The sequence below is a fragment of the Vanessa cardui genome, chromosome W (assembly GCF_905220365.1).
Source record: "Vanessa cardui chromosome W, ilVanCard2.1, whole genome shotgun sequence".
Lineage (NCBI taxonomy): Eukaryota > Metazoa > Arthropoda > Insecta > Lepidoptera > Nymphalidae > Vanessa > Vanessa cardui.
The window spans coordinates 1,657,179-1,672,827 of NC_061153.1; the positions used below are offsets into that span (position 1 = coordinate 1,657,179).

General features: G+C 37.8%; 1 protein-coding gene across 1 annotated transcript; it reads left to right on the forward strand.

Annotated features, from left to right (window-relative positions):
- Window positions 1–332: 332 nt before the first annotated feature.
- Window positions 333–1,289, forward strand: LOC124542812. Its single transcript, XM_047120697.1, has one exon. It carries the CDS (start codon window positions 546–548, stop codon window positions 1,287–1,289), a length of 744 nt encoding a protein of 247 aa, XP_046976653.1. The 5' UTR covers window positions 333–545.
- The last annotated feature ends 14,360 nt before the right edge of the window (window positions 1,290–15,649 follow it).

Here is a 15,649-nt window from a genome sequence, read left to right on the forward strand (position 1 = left end):
TTTATAGTATTAAGTATTGATAATCTTAATCAAATAATCTCACTCTTATCCTACATACTACACACGTTCACAATACACTCATCGCAAAACAAACATACACAAGATACATCCATACACTACGATATAACAAGCGCAAACCATATCGAAATAATAGTAACTATATTTGTAAAACTAATGGACTACACAGTATATTACACTTGGTCTCAGTCAATAATTATTTATAGCAAAATAAAAAATGGCTTTAAAAATACTATACTTCTAGTAAACACTGCACGTTTCACTAATTTAAGACTGATTAGCTCACCTATAATATATTAATTTTTTTCAGGGTAGGAGTGTAAATGACAAGTCACGTTTTTTTACTCAGCTGTAATTAAAAATTAAAATAAATATTTATATGTAAAAATATGTACCTGTGACAGCCCTATTCCTGCCAGCTACTATATATTATTGCACAAAAACAATCATCTGCTCATCTACTCACTTCTAATAATATTCACTAAACCTAATATTTTCACTTACAATTTTTGACAACTTTAATTACAATGGACTCAATAAAAAAGACACTGGATGACTTGACCGAACACTTTAATATGAAGATGTCTGAATTTCAAAAAGAGTTGAAATCATCTATTCCCGCTACTAGTCCAACTTCAAACATCAATGCACAATTCAACGCATTCCGATCCTTTGTGCTAGCGGCATTGGAGAATCTTCAACTTCAGGTGGAGCTGTTATCCAGGCAATCTGATGACATGGAGATGCGGTCAAGAAAGAAGATCCTACTTGTGCATGGAGTTCCTGAAGCAAAAAATGAAAATATTACCGAGAATCTTGTTAAGCTATTGTCAGAGCGGCTGCAGCTTCCTGAACTGACCTCTGATAGTATCCGTACTTCTCGTCGCTTAGGCCGATCTAGCCCTGAACGTCCTAGAGCCATCCTGGTCAAGTTTAAGGAAACTTCACTCCGAGATAAGGTTTGGTTTTCAAAGAAATGTTTGAAAGGCTCTGGAGTGACCTTGTCGGAGTTCTTGACTAAGCGTCGGCATGAGGCTTTCCTGACTGCTCGGCAACGCTTTGGCATTAACAAGTGTTGGACGAGAGACGGTGTTGTTGTTGTTGTGGGGTCTGACGGGTCGAAGCATCGAATTTTTTCACTTGCTGACTTGAACGCGGTTCCCAGTTCCAACAATGACACGGAAGTGCCCTCCACAGCCAGTGCTATTGTTCAAGCTTCCAAGGACAACAAGTTGTCTCAATTAAGAACAAGGAGGAACGTGAAAAAATGAGTTAAGTAACTTTCTTAAGACTGTTATACTCTTTGTTATTTTGATTCCATAGTTTATTTATAATTTCACTTTTTCTTATAATTTTAGTCTGTTAATCTTAGATTTTTCTTTTTAATTTTTATTTTTTTGTGTTTAACTTAATTTTACGATTACTTATTATTTACCTATATGTTATTATGTTACCCACTTTTACAGTTTATGTTAATGTTGTCATGTCAGAATGACATGTTAAATTGTTTTATGTCAAACGTCATTCTGCCTAATGAATAACCATAGACAATTATTTTTACTTTAATTTCTTTTTTTCTAGTGGGTCACATAAGAATTTTATTGTTTAATAAATGTTAGATATTTTGTTTTTTATCCTATTAGGTATATATTGTCTTGATAAATTGTTTTCATATATTTTTGTTTTGTTTGGTTTAGTTATATAACAATTTGTGCAATTAGTTTATTAAATTATCTTACGTCGATTTCTGAAGTCTGCTGGCGGTTTGGGTATGTGCAATTTTATTTTTTTTCTAGATATATATATATATATATATATATATATATATATATATATATATTTATTATTTTAATTTTAATTTTTTATTTTTATTCTACATATTTTTATTCTGAATGTCGTCCCACAATGATAGTATAGACAGTAATTTATTTATATCTTTGTCGTCTAATAACTCTTATATTAGCGAAGATAGTTATCACAGTACGTCCCCTGAACCTCTTAATGTCACTCTTGACACCTACTTCTTAGACCTACAGAAGCATTTTAATGTCATTCACATAAATGCACAAAGTATTCCGGCTCATTATCCCGACATGCTTGCGTCTTTCGATTCCGAAAACATTCATGCCATTCTAGTATCTGAATCCTGGCTTAAACCATCGCTTCCTTCTACTTCTTTCTCCCTTCCAGGCTTTCATCTCATTCGCAATGACCGCATCAACAAAGGTGGTGGTGGCGTAGCTATTTATCTTAGGTCCCACATTCCTTTTACTATAATTAGCACGTCAAGCCAACCCCCCTCTGCGGATGCGGCAGAGCACATACTTATTGAAGTTATCTTGTCCCATACAACAATTCTTCTTGGTGTCTTTTATAGCCCATCTCTCCTTAACGATTATTTTGACTCATTTGAAACTACTTTAGAAAATTTTATGCCTGTTTATGATCATACCATAATTATGAGTGACTTTAACACCTGCTTACTGAAAAACGATGCTCGTGCTAAAAGATTTCAGTCGGTAGCAGAAGCTTGCAATATGCATATTGTGCCCCTATCCGCCACCCATAATTTTCCAAATTCTACTCCGTCTCTACTTGATTTAATTTTGGTTTCTTCCTTAGATCATGTGCTTAAGTATGGTCAGTGCTCAGCTGATGCATTTTCATACCATGATCTCATCTATCTTTCTTATAAAATACGTCCTCCAAAAGCGAAGCCGAGAGTACTTCTGCAGCGTAATTTTGGTGGAATTGATATTGACAGTCTCTGTACAGATGCTGGTAAAATAGATTGGTCACTAGTAATTGATGCATCCACGATAGATGAAAAAGTAAACATTTTCAACTCGTTTTTAATACAGCTGTACGACACGCATGCCCCTGTTAGACCTGTTAAAATTAAACATCTTCCTGCACCATGGCTTTGTGATGATTTAAAAGCTATGATTGCCAAAAAAGCACTATAAAGCGCGATTGAAGTCAGATCAATCAGAGGCCAATCGCACAAAGTACAATAAATTTCGTAATCGCTGCAATACATTGTGTAGAGATGCACAACGACGTCACATTCACAAATCTGTCGAAAATGGCGACACAACCAGAACATGGAAATTTTTAAAGTCACTTGGAGTTGGTAAAACTTCTCAAATTTCACTTTCTTCTAATATGGATATTGAAAATCGTAATAATCACTTTTCTGCTGCTAACGTAATGGATAGCGCTGATAAAAAATCTACGCTTGATACTCTTTCTTTAATGTCAACTCCAAATTATCCACCGTTTACATTAAATCAATTTACTGAATGTGATGTTAAAAAGAACATATTGTCTATCACGTCCAATGCTGTCGGCACCGATAGTATTAGCCGTAGTATGATATTACCTATCATTGACATCATTATCCCTGTTTTAACTCATATCCTAAACCATTCCGTTAATACCTGCGAATTCCCTGATGCATGGAAAAATGCTCAAATTATTCCATTACCAAAAAAGGCTAACCCCAGCACTTGTTCCGACTTTCGCCCAATCTCCATTCTACCTTTCCTTTCAAAAGTTCTAGAGAAGCTAGTCCATCACCAGCTTAGTCTATTCCTTAATCAATTCCATATCCTAAATCCCTTACAATCCGGTTTCCGTCCTGGTCATAGTACGGTTACTGCGCTGGTGAAAGTTACCGACGACATTCGATGGGGAATGGACAATAAGCACCTAACAGTTATGACTTTACTGGACTTTAGCAATGTTTTTAACACTGTCGACTATGATATACTGTTAGGTCGGCTACGTTCTGTTAACATATCTCCGTCAGTAATTGATTGGTTTAAAGTACGCCCTCGTAGGTTGCGAAAATTTTTTCGCAACCTACGAGGGCGCCGGCAACGTGTCCGTATTGATGAGACTGTCTCGTCTTGGAGTGTTGTAAAATCCGGCGTACCTCAAGGCGGCGTCTTGTCTCCGTTACTCTTTTCACTATTTATTAATTCTATAACATCTAAAATCACTACTCTCTTTCACATGTATGCAGACGATATACAGATTTATCGCCATTCCACCCTAGAGAACCTACCTCTTGCTATTTCTGCCATTAATAATGACTTGGAAGAGATCTGCCATTGGAGTAAGTCTCATGGTCTCATGGTGAACCCCTCTAAGTCTCAGGCCATTATTATTGGCAGCCAGAGTTTGGTTTCGAGAGTGGTTTGGTCTGATTTACCTAAAATAAAATTTAATAATGCCGTAATACCTTATAGTCCAACTGTTAAAAATCTAGGTATACATTTAGATAATACTCTATCGTGGAACTGCCATATTAAAGAACTAAGTCGGAAAACTATTGGCTCCGTTAAATCTCTACAGCGTCTGCGTTATTTCCTTCCTATTCCAACCAAAATTATGTTAGCACAATCTTTACTCCTATCTATTCTCGATTACGCTGACGCAAGCTATCTTAATTTAACCGAGGACCAACTAAACAAACTTGAGCGACTCCAAAATATTGCTATACGTTTCATATTTGGCTTGCGCAAATATGACCATGTATCCAACTTTCGATCTAAACTCAAGTGGTTATCTATTCGCTTTCGCCGGAATCTGCATGTTCTCTCGCTTCTCTATTGCGTCTTGTTTAATGTTAATGCCCCGACTTATTTAAAGGAAAAATTTGAGTTCCTAGGAATACATAATAAAGGGTTAAGATCGGCTGAAAATCTGACATTGAGGATACCTGTGCATAACACAAATTTTTTCAAAATGTCCTTTACCGTACAGGCTATCCAACTGTGGAATGCTTTACCTATTAACATTAAGCAAGCGCAAACGCTACTGTCTTTTAAGAGGTTGGTAAAAGAGCACTATCTGGCTATGGAAACTTAGTCACTATATGGTCTTGTATAGTTTTTATGTTTTATTTGTTAATTTTATTCTGTTTCCTTTTTTTTATTTACTGTGACTTATTTAAAATTTTGTGTTTACATAATTAAATTTGAGACGACTTATATATTATTATATTCATTTATATTTATATGTGTAATTGTTCATTTATTTTATTAGTATATATATTTATGTATATATGTATGTATGTTTATTTATATATGTATTATTGTATATATAAGGCACCACCTACCTTTTCGCTGCACAATTTCCCCAAATCAAAGGTTTTCTGGCAGAAATCGCTACTTAGCGATAAGACCGCCTTTTTGTACATTTTAATTAATTTATTTTTTTTTTCTTCCATGTAAAGTTTATTGTTTGTGGTGTACAATAAAGTATATTCTATCTATCTATCTATCTAAAACTTACTTATGGCTACTACAAATAAAATATTTACAGAAGTTATAGATGATACAGATATGATAAAATGTGATCAATTACTGGACCCTAGCCAATGCTCGCAGGTATTAATCCCTCTTATATCCCCTATATTATTTGACAATGCCATAATTCCATATAGTGATAAAATCAAAAATCTGGGTATAATATTAGATAATACCCTTTCCGATTTTCGCAAAAAGCTCGAGTGGCTCCCGATCCGCCTTCGCAGGAATACACACATTCTCTCCCTTCTCTACTGTATACTTTTCAGCCCCAATGCCCCTCTTTATCTAAAACAGTCCTTCCAATTCCTTAGTGATTCCCATTTCCGCAGTCTTCGCTCTGAACAAAACCTTACTCTTAAAACTCCTTCCCATACTTCTTCCTTTTTTACTAAATCCTTCTCTGTCCAAGCAGTACGCTTGTGGAACTCCTTGCCCATAAATATAAGACGTGCACAATCCGTTGCTGCTTTTAAGAGACTTCTAAAACACTATTATTTGTCATTGTAAATCGTTGTAATTTTATTTATGAAATAATAAATAAATAAATAAATATGAGACAACATCACATACATTACTCTGATCCCAATGTAAGTAGCTGAAGCACTTGTGTTATGGAAATCAGAAGTAACGACGGTACCACAAACACCCAGACCCAAAACAACATAGAAAACTAATGGTAATCTACATCGACTCGGCCGGGAATCGAACCCGGGACCTCAGAGTGGCGTACCCATGAAAACCGGTGTACACACCACTCGACCATGGAGGTCGTCATGTAATAATACTTTATATATAAGTATGTATTTTTATGTATTTGAATTTATTTATAAAACATATGTACTATTTTTTTAATACACGTATTTATATGTTAAATATAACATGTATTAATCGTATGTATGTATGTTATGTAGATATGTTATGTTTATGTATATGTGATTTACCTAAAAGGTGTACACCTCCGAACCCCTTTCTTTGAGTATTGAATGTCCTCTATCCAAAGGTTGTCTGGAAGAGATCGCTCTTTTAGCGATAAGACCGCCTTTTGTACCGTGTTTGATATTTTGTTGTATTGTTTCTTGTATTTTTTTCTGTTTCGATGTACAATAAAGTATATTTATCTTATCTCATCTTATTAAATAGGTATTCTAGATTTAATACTAAAACACTATGCGTACTGAGTCAGAATATCCGTAGTATAAATAAAAATCTAGACGGTTTCTTAGTATTCTCATCGTATCTTGATATACAGGTCGATGTGTTTGTTTTAAGTGAATGTTGGACAAATATCAATGATATGCCACCAACAATTGACAGCTATACTATATTCTACACAAAAAAAAGCTATAATAAAAACGATGGAGTGGTAGTATATGTTAGAGAACTTCAAGTGGTAGTGCCACGCTGTATACCTACCGCGTTTCGTCCGGTAAGTGAGAGTTCCGGAGGCCCAATCTCCCTCCCCCCGAAACTTGATGGTTGTGCAGAATTTGGTTAAATTACCCCAGGAGGGTACCATCAGCGACAGCGGTGGAGAATCCCTCTCTGGGCATCCATGCTCAGGACATACACCACCTGAGCAGGGATGCCCAGGCTGCCCTCCGAATTCTTGGGGCAATTTTGCGCTCGCCACTGTTCGGGGCAAGCGGAGCAGGCATCATAAGGCAACCCCTACCACCCTCGCTGTGGACTTCTGCAACATAAGGGGACTCAACTCCAACTTCAACGCCGTTCACTACCATCTGGAAACGGTGAAGCCGGCCTTGCTCTTTCTAACCGAGACCCAGATATCTTCTCCTGCCGATACGACTTTTCTCTCGTACCCTGGGTACAAATTGGAACATTTACACCAACCTTTATACCACGAGCTGGGGTATGCGTTAACGTCAGAGATGATATCTGTTCTCGACGCCTCGGCAGCCTTGAAGGATAGGACCTATCGATTATCTGGCTGCGTGTAGACTGCGATGACCATCCGCGAATCTATGCGTGCCTTTATAGGTCCCATAGCGGTAATGCCGAAACCGACCGACTGGTTGAGCACGTCCAAATGGCTACAGATTCCGTGCTGCAGCAGATTCCATCCGCAGAGATCATTTTCTGGGCGACTTTAATGCCCACCACGCTGAATGGCTCGGCTCACGCACCACCGATCATGCGGGTAGATCTATTCTGGACTTCGCTCTAGCATATGATCTAACACAACTGGTCAACTCGCCAACGCGAATACCGGATGTGGAGGATCATACACCTTCCCCGTTGGACCTTCTGCTGACTTCGCATCCGGATGGCTATCAGGTTATCGTCGACCCCCCTCTGGGCTCGTCTGACCACTGTCTCGTCCGGAGTACAGTGCCGCCTGTGCGGTACTCACGGCCTCGCTTTGTTGGGTGCCGCCGAGTATGGCACTACAAGTCAGCAGATTGGGATGGGATGCGGTCTTTTTTTGCATCTTACCCATGGGGGCAGATTTGTTTCTCGCCGGATGATCCGAACGCTGCTGCTGACTCTGTTGCCGATGTGGTGCTTCAGGGTATGGAACTATTCATTCCTTACTCTGCAGTACCCATCGGTGGCAAGTCTCAGCCATGGTTTGGTCGCTTCTGCAAAACGGCATCACGCCGTAAGTGGGAACGCTATCAAACCTGGGCTAATGCATCTGCGTCTCGTGATGTAAATACCAGCGCATTCAAAAAGGAATATAACTCTTCCTCTAGGTCCCTCAAAAACGTGATTGCTAGGGCGAAAACGGAGTACATTGGCAGAATTGGCGAGAGACTGGTGCGTCTCTCTTCAGGAACACGAGCGTTCTGGTCTATCGCTAAGGCTGTCTTAGAGAATTTCTGTCAGCCCTCTTTTCCATCTCTGCACAGGGACGGTGAGTCATTGGCCCATACCGCGAAAGAGAAACCTGATCTTTTAGGATCTCTCTTCGCGTCGAACTCGACTCTGAATGACCAAGGAAAATCTCCACCAACAATTCCGCGGTGTGATACCACGATGCCGGAGGTTAAATTCCGGCAAAGTGCAGTTCGTAAAGCACTTCTTTCCTTGGACATTCATAAGTCGAGCGGACCCGATGGTATCCCTCCAATCGTGCTACGGACATGTGCTCCCGAGTTGGCACCGGTCTTAACGCGTTTTTTCCGGCAATTCTACACATTAGGCGTCGTCCCGAATTCCTGGAAGACAGCTTTGGTGCATTCGATCCCTAAAAAAGGCAACCGCTCAGACCCGTCCAATTATAGGCCTATAGCCATCACCTCCTTGCTCTCCAAGATAATGGAGTCCCTTATTAACTGCCAGCTCCTGCGGTACCTAGAGGAGAATCAGCTGATTAGTGACCGCCAGTACGGTTTCCGTCGGGGTCGCTCAGCCGGTGATCTTCTAGTTTACCTTACTCACAGGTGGGCTGAAGCAGTTGAGAGCAAGGGGGAGGCATTAGAAACCAGCTTGGACATAGCGAAGGCCTTCGATCGCGTCTGGCAAAAAGAGCTTCTTTCGAAGCTTCCTTCCTATGGGATTCCCGGGAAATTGCATGTGTGATGGAGGACGCCCTTCAGCGAGTCTGTACTGGGCGAAAGAATATAGTTATTTGTGGAGATTTTAACATTGACATTTTAGTGCAATCTTCCATAAGTACTAGGTTCATAAATTTATTTCAATCTTATAATCTAAATAACATATTTTGTGAACCTACAAGAATATCAGCGACTTCCGCAACCTGCATAGATAACGTGTTTTGTAGTTGTGAGGCCGTTAATAAGAAAATCTTATCAAACCTTACATCAGATCACTTTGGCCAAATGGTGTCAATAGGTATAAAAAAAATCAAAAGAAACGAAAAATCACTTGTAGGCCAATTACTGTAAAAGGTTTAATCAACTTCAATAATGCTTTACACTGTAGCCTTCCAAAATTGAATCTTAGCTCAAATGATCCCAACTCTTTATATAATTCTCTTTTACAAGTAATTAATAACGAATTCAATAAAATATTTCAGTTAAAAACCTTTTATCAAAACAATGAAATGCAGTTCTCAGACTGGGCCACTACCGGTATCTATATAAGTCGAAATAAATTGTATGAGCTATATGAACTTAAGAAATATAATCGTGATTGTAAATTTATCAATTTTGTTAAAAAATATTCCAAGTTATTTAAACAAGTTTGTCAAACAGCTCGTTCGTTGCATATTAAAAATAAAATCTTAAAATCTAATAATAAAATGAAAACTACTTGGGATATTATAAGTTCGGAAACAGGTAGGTTGAAGTTTGATGCAGGGCAGTTATCCCTTAGTATAAAAGGCAAAATTGTAGGCAAAGATCTAGATGTGGCCAATGAATTCGAAGAATATTTCTCTAATATTCCTCTGAATATTACTAAAGGACTTAATGCGTCTCCTAATGACGCTTTAGACCTACTCAAATGTTATGTTCCCCAGAATGAGTTAGAATTTTCTTTTGAGAATATAACTCGGTACGAAATATTAAAAATATTTAAAACATTAAATCTGAAAAAAACCAGTGATCTATGGGATTTATCAGTCACAATTATTAACAATGTAATTGTTGACTTGGTTCCTTATTTAGCTATCATCTTTAATAAATGTGTACAATCTGGTATTTTTCCTGATATGTTGAAATTAAGTAAAATAATCCCATTATTTAAGTCCGGTGATAAAAATGATCCAAACAATTACAGACCGATCTCTATTTGCCAGTATTAAGTAAAATTTTTGAGAAAGTCATGCTTAATCAATTGCTATTTTACTTTAACTCGAATAAGCTATTGCATTCTCAACAGTTTGGTTTTACTAAGGGTCGCTCGACTGCTGATGCGGGTGTAGCATTTGTTAAGCACATTTATGATGCGTGGGAAAAGTCACAAAACGCTATTGGAGTTTTTTGTGATTTATCAAAAGCTTTCGATTGCGTTAGGCATGATATTCTCCTAGAAAAGCTTAAATATTATGGTATCAGGGGCCCTGCATTGAAATTAATTTCCTCCTACCTTAGTGAAAGAGTTTTGAAGGTTGTGGTTAATGGTGCAAAATCAAATGGCGCTGTGGCGCAAATGGGTGTACCACAGGGTTCAATTTTGGGACCTCTCTTGTTCTTAATATATATAAATGATTTACCTTATTTCGTAAAAAATACTTGCGATATTGTACTGTTTGCAGATGATACATCCCTCATTTTTAAACTTGATAGAAAAATAAACAACTATGACGTTGTAAGCAGTGCTCTGTCGCGGGTTCTTGGTTGGTTTGACATAAATAATTTAGTACTAAATGCTAAAAAGACTAAATGTGTTTTGTTTTCCTTGCCAAATGTCAAATCAAATCCTTCTGCAATAACTTTGAAAAATGAAAGGCTTGAGTTTGTTGAGTCGACGGTCTTTTTAGGGATAACCCTTGACTCCAAACTGCAGTGGGGCACCCATTTGTATGCCCTGGCAAGAAAACTAAGTAGTGCCATTTATGCAATAAAAATAATTAGAAAACTTACGGACATAAGTACTGCTAGACTAGTTTATTTTAGTAATTTTCACAGTATTATGTCATATGGAATGTTGTTATGGGGTAATGCAGCAGAGATTGAAGTTGTTTTTATTCTACAGAAAAGAGCTATCCGATCTATTTACAATATTAGCTCCAGGACATCATTACGCGAAAAATTTAAAGAAATAGGTGTATTAACGGCTGTTTCACAATATATTTATGATAATATAATCTTTATACAAAAGAATATTAAAAATTATTCTATCAATGCTGATGTACATACTATTAATACAAGAAATAAGAATAAACTTGTAACCCCCAGTTTCCGTTTGCATACGGTAAATAGAACGTTTTTGGGCAATGGTATACGCATATATAATAAGATACCGGAAAATATAATCAATTTACCATTTTCAAAATTTAAAAATATTATTAAGACTAAATTAATAAATAAATCATACTATTCATTAAAAGAGTACTTTTTAGAAAGAAACGCCTGGAGTTAGGCTCGGGTTCCATCATAGGACGCTAATTACTGTCAATAACAGCATTGTAAATGTGTTTATTATAGTATAGTATAGGGCGCTGACAGCGGTGACAGTTTTTTGCTACGATATAATATTTAATAATTGGAGAAAAATAATAAAACAAGTAATTGCGATATAAAAACTTTATTAAACTCATATACAGTGTATCTTAAAGTAGTGACAGTGTTATTAGAAACTATTTATATAGGGAAGTGTTATAAATTAACATCTAATAGCACGAAGTGACGGTCAGCTGTTTGCGTACCCACCTTATGCAAAGTGTAGCAGCTCACGTATATTTTTTGCACTATTCCTACGTTCACTAACAATTTTTCCTTAATAATAACTTTATAATTGGCGTCTAAAAACAAAACACGGTAACTGGATTAACACAGTAAAATGGCAAACAAATGTAATAGCTGTGGAAAGTTCCTTGCGTTGGCTGATACGGTAAAATGTGTTCGCTGTTCCTTTTTATTTCATCGGACTTGTGCTGTCAATAAAAGCCCCGATTCTAAGGCACCGAAATGGATATGCAAGAGCTGTAAGCCGAAGCCATGCTCACCTGCCTCGGTCACTGCCTCGATATCCATGAGTGGAACAAATGAGCCAGACACTGATTCCCCGTTATTGCTGACACTCAAGGAGGACGCAGAAGTTGCCAATACACTGTTGGAGCAAATCAAATTGCTACGCAATGAGCTGGTGGCGGTGACACATGAGGTGTCTTCCTTTCGACAGGAACTCATGTATCTAAAAAATACAATGTCGGAAGTAGGCAAGCGAGTCGACAGCATAGAGATACGACTGTCTCGGCTTGAGGAGACATCCACGTCGAATCCGAATACCGGCCTCCTGGAGGAAATTGCGCATCTGAAGTCCGAGCTAAATGACCGTGATCAATCGTGCTTGACAAATGACGTCGAGATAACAGGCATAACGGAACGAGCAGGAGAGAATTTGCCGCATATTTTGGGGCTCGTAGCTTGCAAAATAGGCGTGCAGATTGATGAGAAGGATGTTGTTTACGTCGAACGCTCCGGCCCGCGACCGGCTCACGTGGAGAACAGTGAACGACTAAGGCCGCGCCCCATAGTCGTACGGCTGGCGCGTCGCGCGCTCCGCGAACAACTACTGCGCGCCGCACGCGTGCGCCGCGGGGCGGATTCATCGGGCTTCGAAATAGATAAGGAACCGAAGCGATTCTACATCAACGAGCGGCTGACGCGAGCAAACCGGTTCCTTTTCTTTAAAGCAAGGGAGGAGGGCCATAAGAACGGCTGGCGTTATGTATGGACCCGCGGGGGACGTATATATGCACGGCGTAGCAAGGAAACAGCAGCACACAGGATACGCTCGGAGGATGACTTAATGACGGTTTTTGGTCAAACGTCTATTTGAGTTTTAAATTTAACTATTTGTTTATGGACTCACAAATATTGTTTTTTGTTTTTTTAATTAGTTACTTTAACTACTTAAAAACAATATTAAGTATAGACACTTTTTCTGTGCATTGGTTTAGGTACAGTTTGTATTATATTTTTCTTGGAATTAAATTCGAAAACTTTTTAAAACGCGTAACATCTAATAGAAAATCAATAACAATAAAATTTAATCTATCTGCAATAATTCAAAGTAATGTTGTGTGCATTCAATTTGCCATCAAGTAATTACACATATACATATATATATAATATATTTTGGTTATAAATGATTAATCCACGACACTTAAAAGTTGGTTTTATAAATCCTGGGTCTCTTGGGACTAATCATGAGGAACTCATTGTTACCGTAGAAAGACACAAAGTAGACATATTAGGCCTTAACGAGACGTGGTTAAAAGCAGGCGAAGACGGGCGTGCGCCTAACATTGCAGGTTATAATCTTCGACATATACCAAGGCCACCAGGGGTACGAGCACGCGGTGGCGGAGTAGGATTTTATATAAGGCAGGGTTTAACCGTACGCACTCTTACTCATCCTCCCTCGTCCGTTGAGCAGATGTGGATAGGAATTAAAATCAAAGACAAGCAAATCGTAATAGGTACAGCCTATAGACCTCCATGGTTAAGTGTGCATACATTCTTCGATGCCCTGTATGAGACTCTGAGTACGTTTACATGGCGCGATCATCTAATAATAATGGGCGATTTTAACATTAATTTTCTTAACAATAATCACGTTAATTACAATATGATCACTGATTTTTTATCTTTTTTTAACTTAACTCAACATGTTACTGAACCGACGCATTTTACAAACCATAGCGAGACCCTAATTGACTTAATTTGCTCAGATACAAGTATATGCCGGGTATGGGTTGATCATATTAGTACATTAAGTAGCCACTCTTTCATTTCTTGCAAGCTTAGTATCGACAAAGATGTATTTCACTCTAAAAGCATTTGTATTAGAAACATTAAAGCTATTGACTGGAATGAGTTGGATAGGAATCTAGCGTTAATTAATTGGGAGTGCATTGCTGAACTTGAAAATGTTAATGATATGGTGGAGGAATTTAACAAGATAGTGCTTCGTGTTTATAATACTTTAGCACCTCTTAAATGTATTAGCATCAAAAATCGGCAATACCCGTGGATCACCGCTACCATCGAGTTTATGATGAAACTTAGGGACAGTGCGCACACACGTGCAACTAAAAATAAAAGCGATGTTCATCTCAGTTACTATAAACAATTAAAGAATTTAGTGAATCAGGCAATAAAAAATGAAAAAAGGCATACTTTGATATGTATGTGAATAAAAATATCAAAAATTCTCGGCTCTTATGGACGCATATAAAATATAATGTAAATATCAATAGGAAATGTGACATGCAGCTACCAGAACAATTACGTGATCCTAATAAAATAAATACCTTTTTTCTAACGGTTCCTGGCAAAAACTTTGTTCTCCAATCGGATATTGATTTCTTTCTAACGCATAAATTTGGACATTCAATATTTAATATAAATGTTGTTACAGAGACTGACATATTCAGACATATCAAGTCATTGCATACTAACGCCATCGGATCTGATGGCATCTCACTTGATATGTTATTACCTACGCTTCCTTATTCAATTCAATTAATTACAAATATCATAAATAAATCAATAACGACTAGTATTTATCCTAATCAATGGCATAAGTCCATAATTAAGCCCATACCAAAGAACAGTAACCCTACAGAACTAAAGGATTTACGCCCTATAAGCATCCTGCCCTGTTTGTCTAAAGTTCTTGAGAAAGTAGTTTGCAATCAATTAAGGGACTATCTCGAACTGAACAATATTTTGCCTTCAGAACAATCTGGGTTTAGAAAGAAAAGGAGTACTACAACCGCATTAGCTTATGTAGTGGACGATATCCTATCTGCTCAGGACAGGGGGGAGGCGACTATCCTTGTGCTTCTCGATTACTCGCGAGCTTTTGATACCATAAACACCACTCTATTACTTTCAAAATTAGCATACTATGGTTTTAGCTCAGAAGCTGTAGAGTGGTTCAAAAGTTATATGTCCGATCGCACTCAATATGTAGAAATAGGACGTGAGGATGGTAATGCTGATAAATCTGTCTGTAGCCAGGTAAACAGGGGCGTACCGCAGGGATCCATCTTGGGCCCTATTCTTTTTATAATCTACATATCAGACATAGTAAACAAAATAGAGAATTGTAAATTTCAGATGTACGCGGACGATATACAATTGTATATATCATTTAAACCAAGTGAGATAAGTTTAGCTTTGCACAAGCTTGGGCAGGACTTAGACCGTATCTCCAAATGGTCGGAGTCAAACACTTTGACTATAAATGCGGCCAAGACAAAATACATGATTTTTGGCACAGATCGTCAAATACAATTAGTTAACATTTATAACCCTAAAGTAGAGATAAGAGGTGAACATATTGAAAGGGTAACCGAGGCACGTAACCTAGGTGTACTAATGGACGAAAGACTTCGCTTTGAAAATCATATAAATAATATATCTAAAACTTGTTTTTATAGATTAAAGATCCTTTATCGTATAAGAGACTCAATTTCAACGAATGTCCTTATCAAACTATGCGAGGCCTTAATTTTGTCTAAGTTTAACTACGCTGACGCAGTTATAGGGCCCCGCTTACTTGCACGCACTAAAAAGGTAATACAGCGAGTGCAGAATGCATGCGCACGGTACTGTTTCAATATTCCACCTCGTACTCATGTTACGCCTTTTCTAAATAGTGCCAATATTTTAAAAATGAATTATCGTAGACAACTACACTTTGAATCGTTA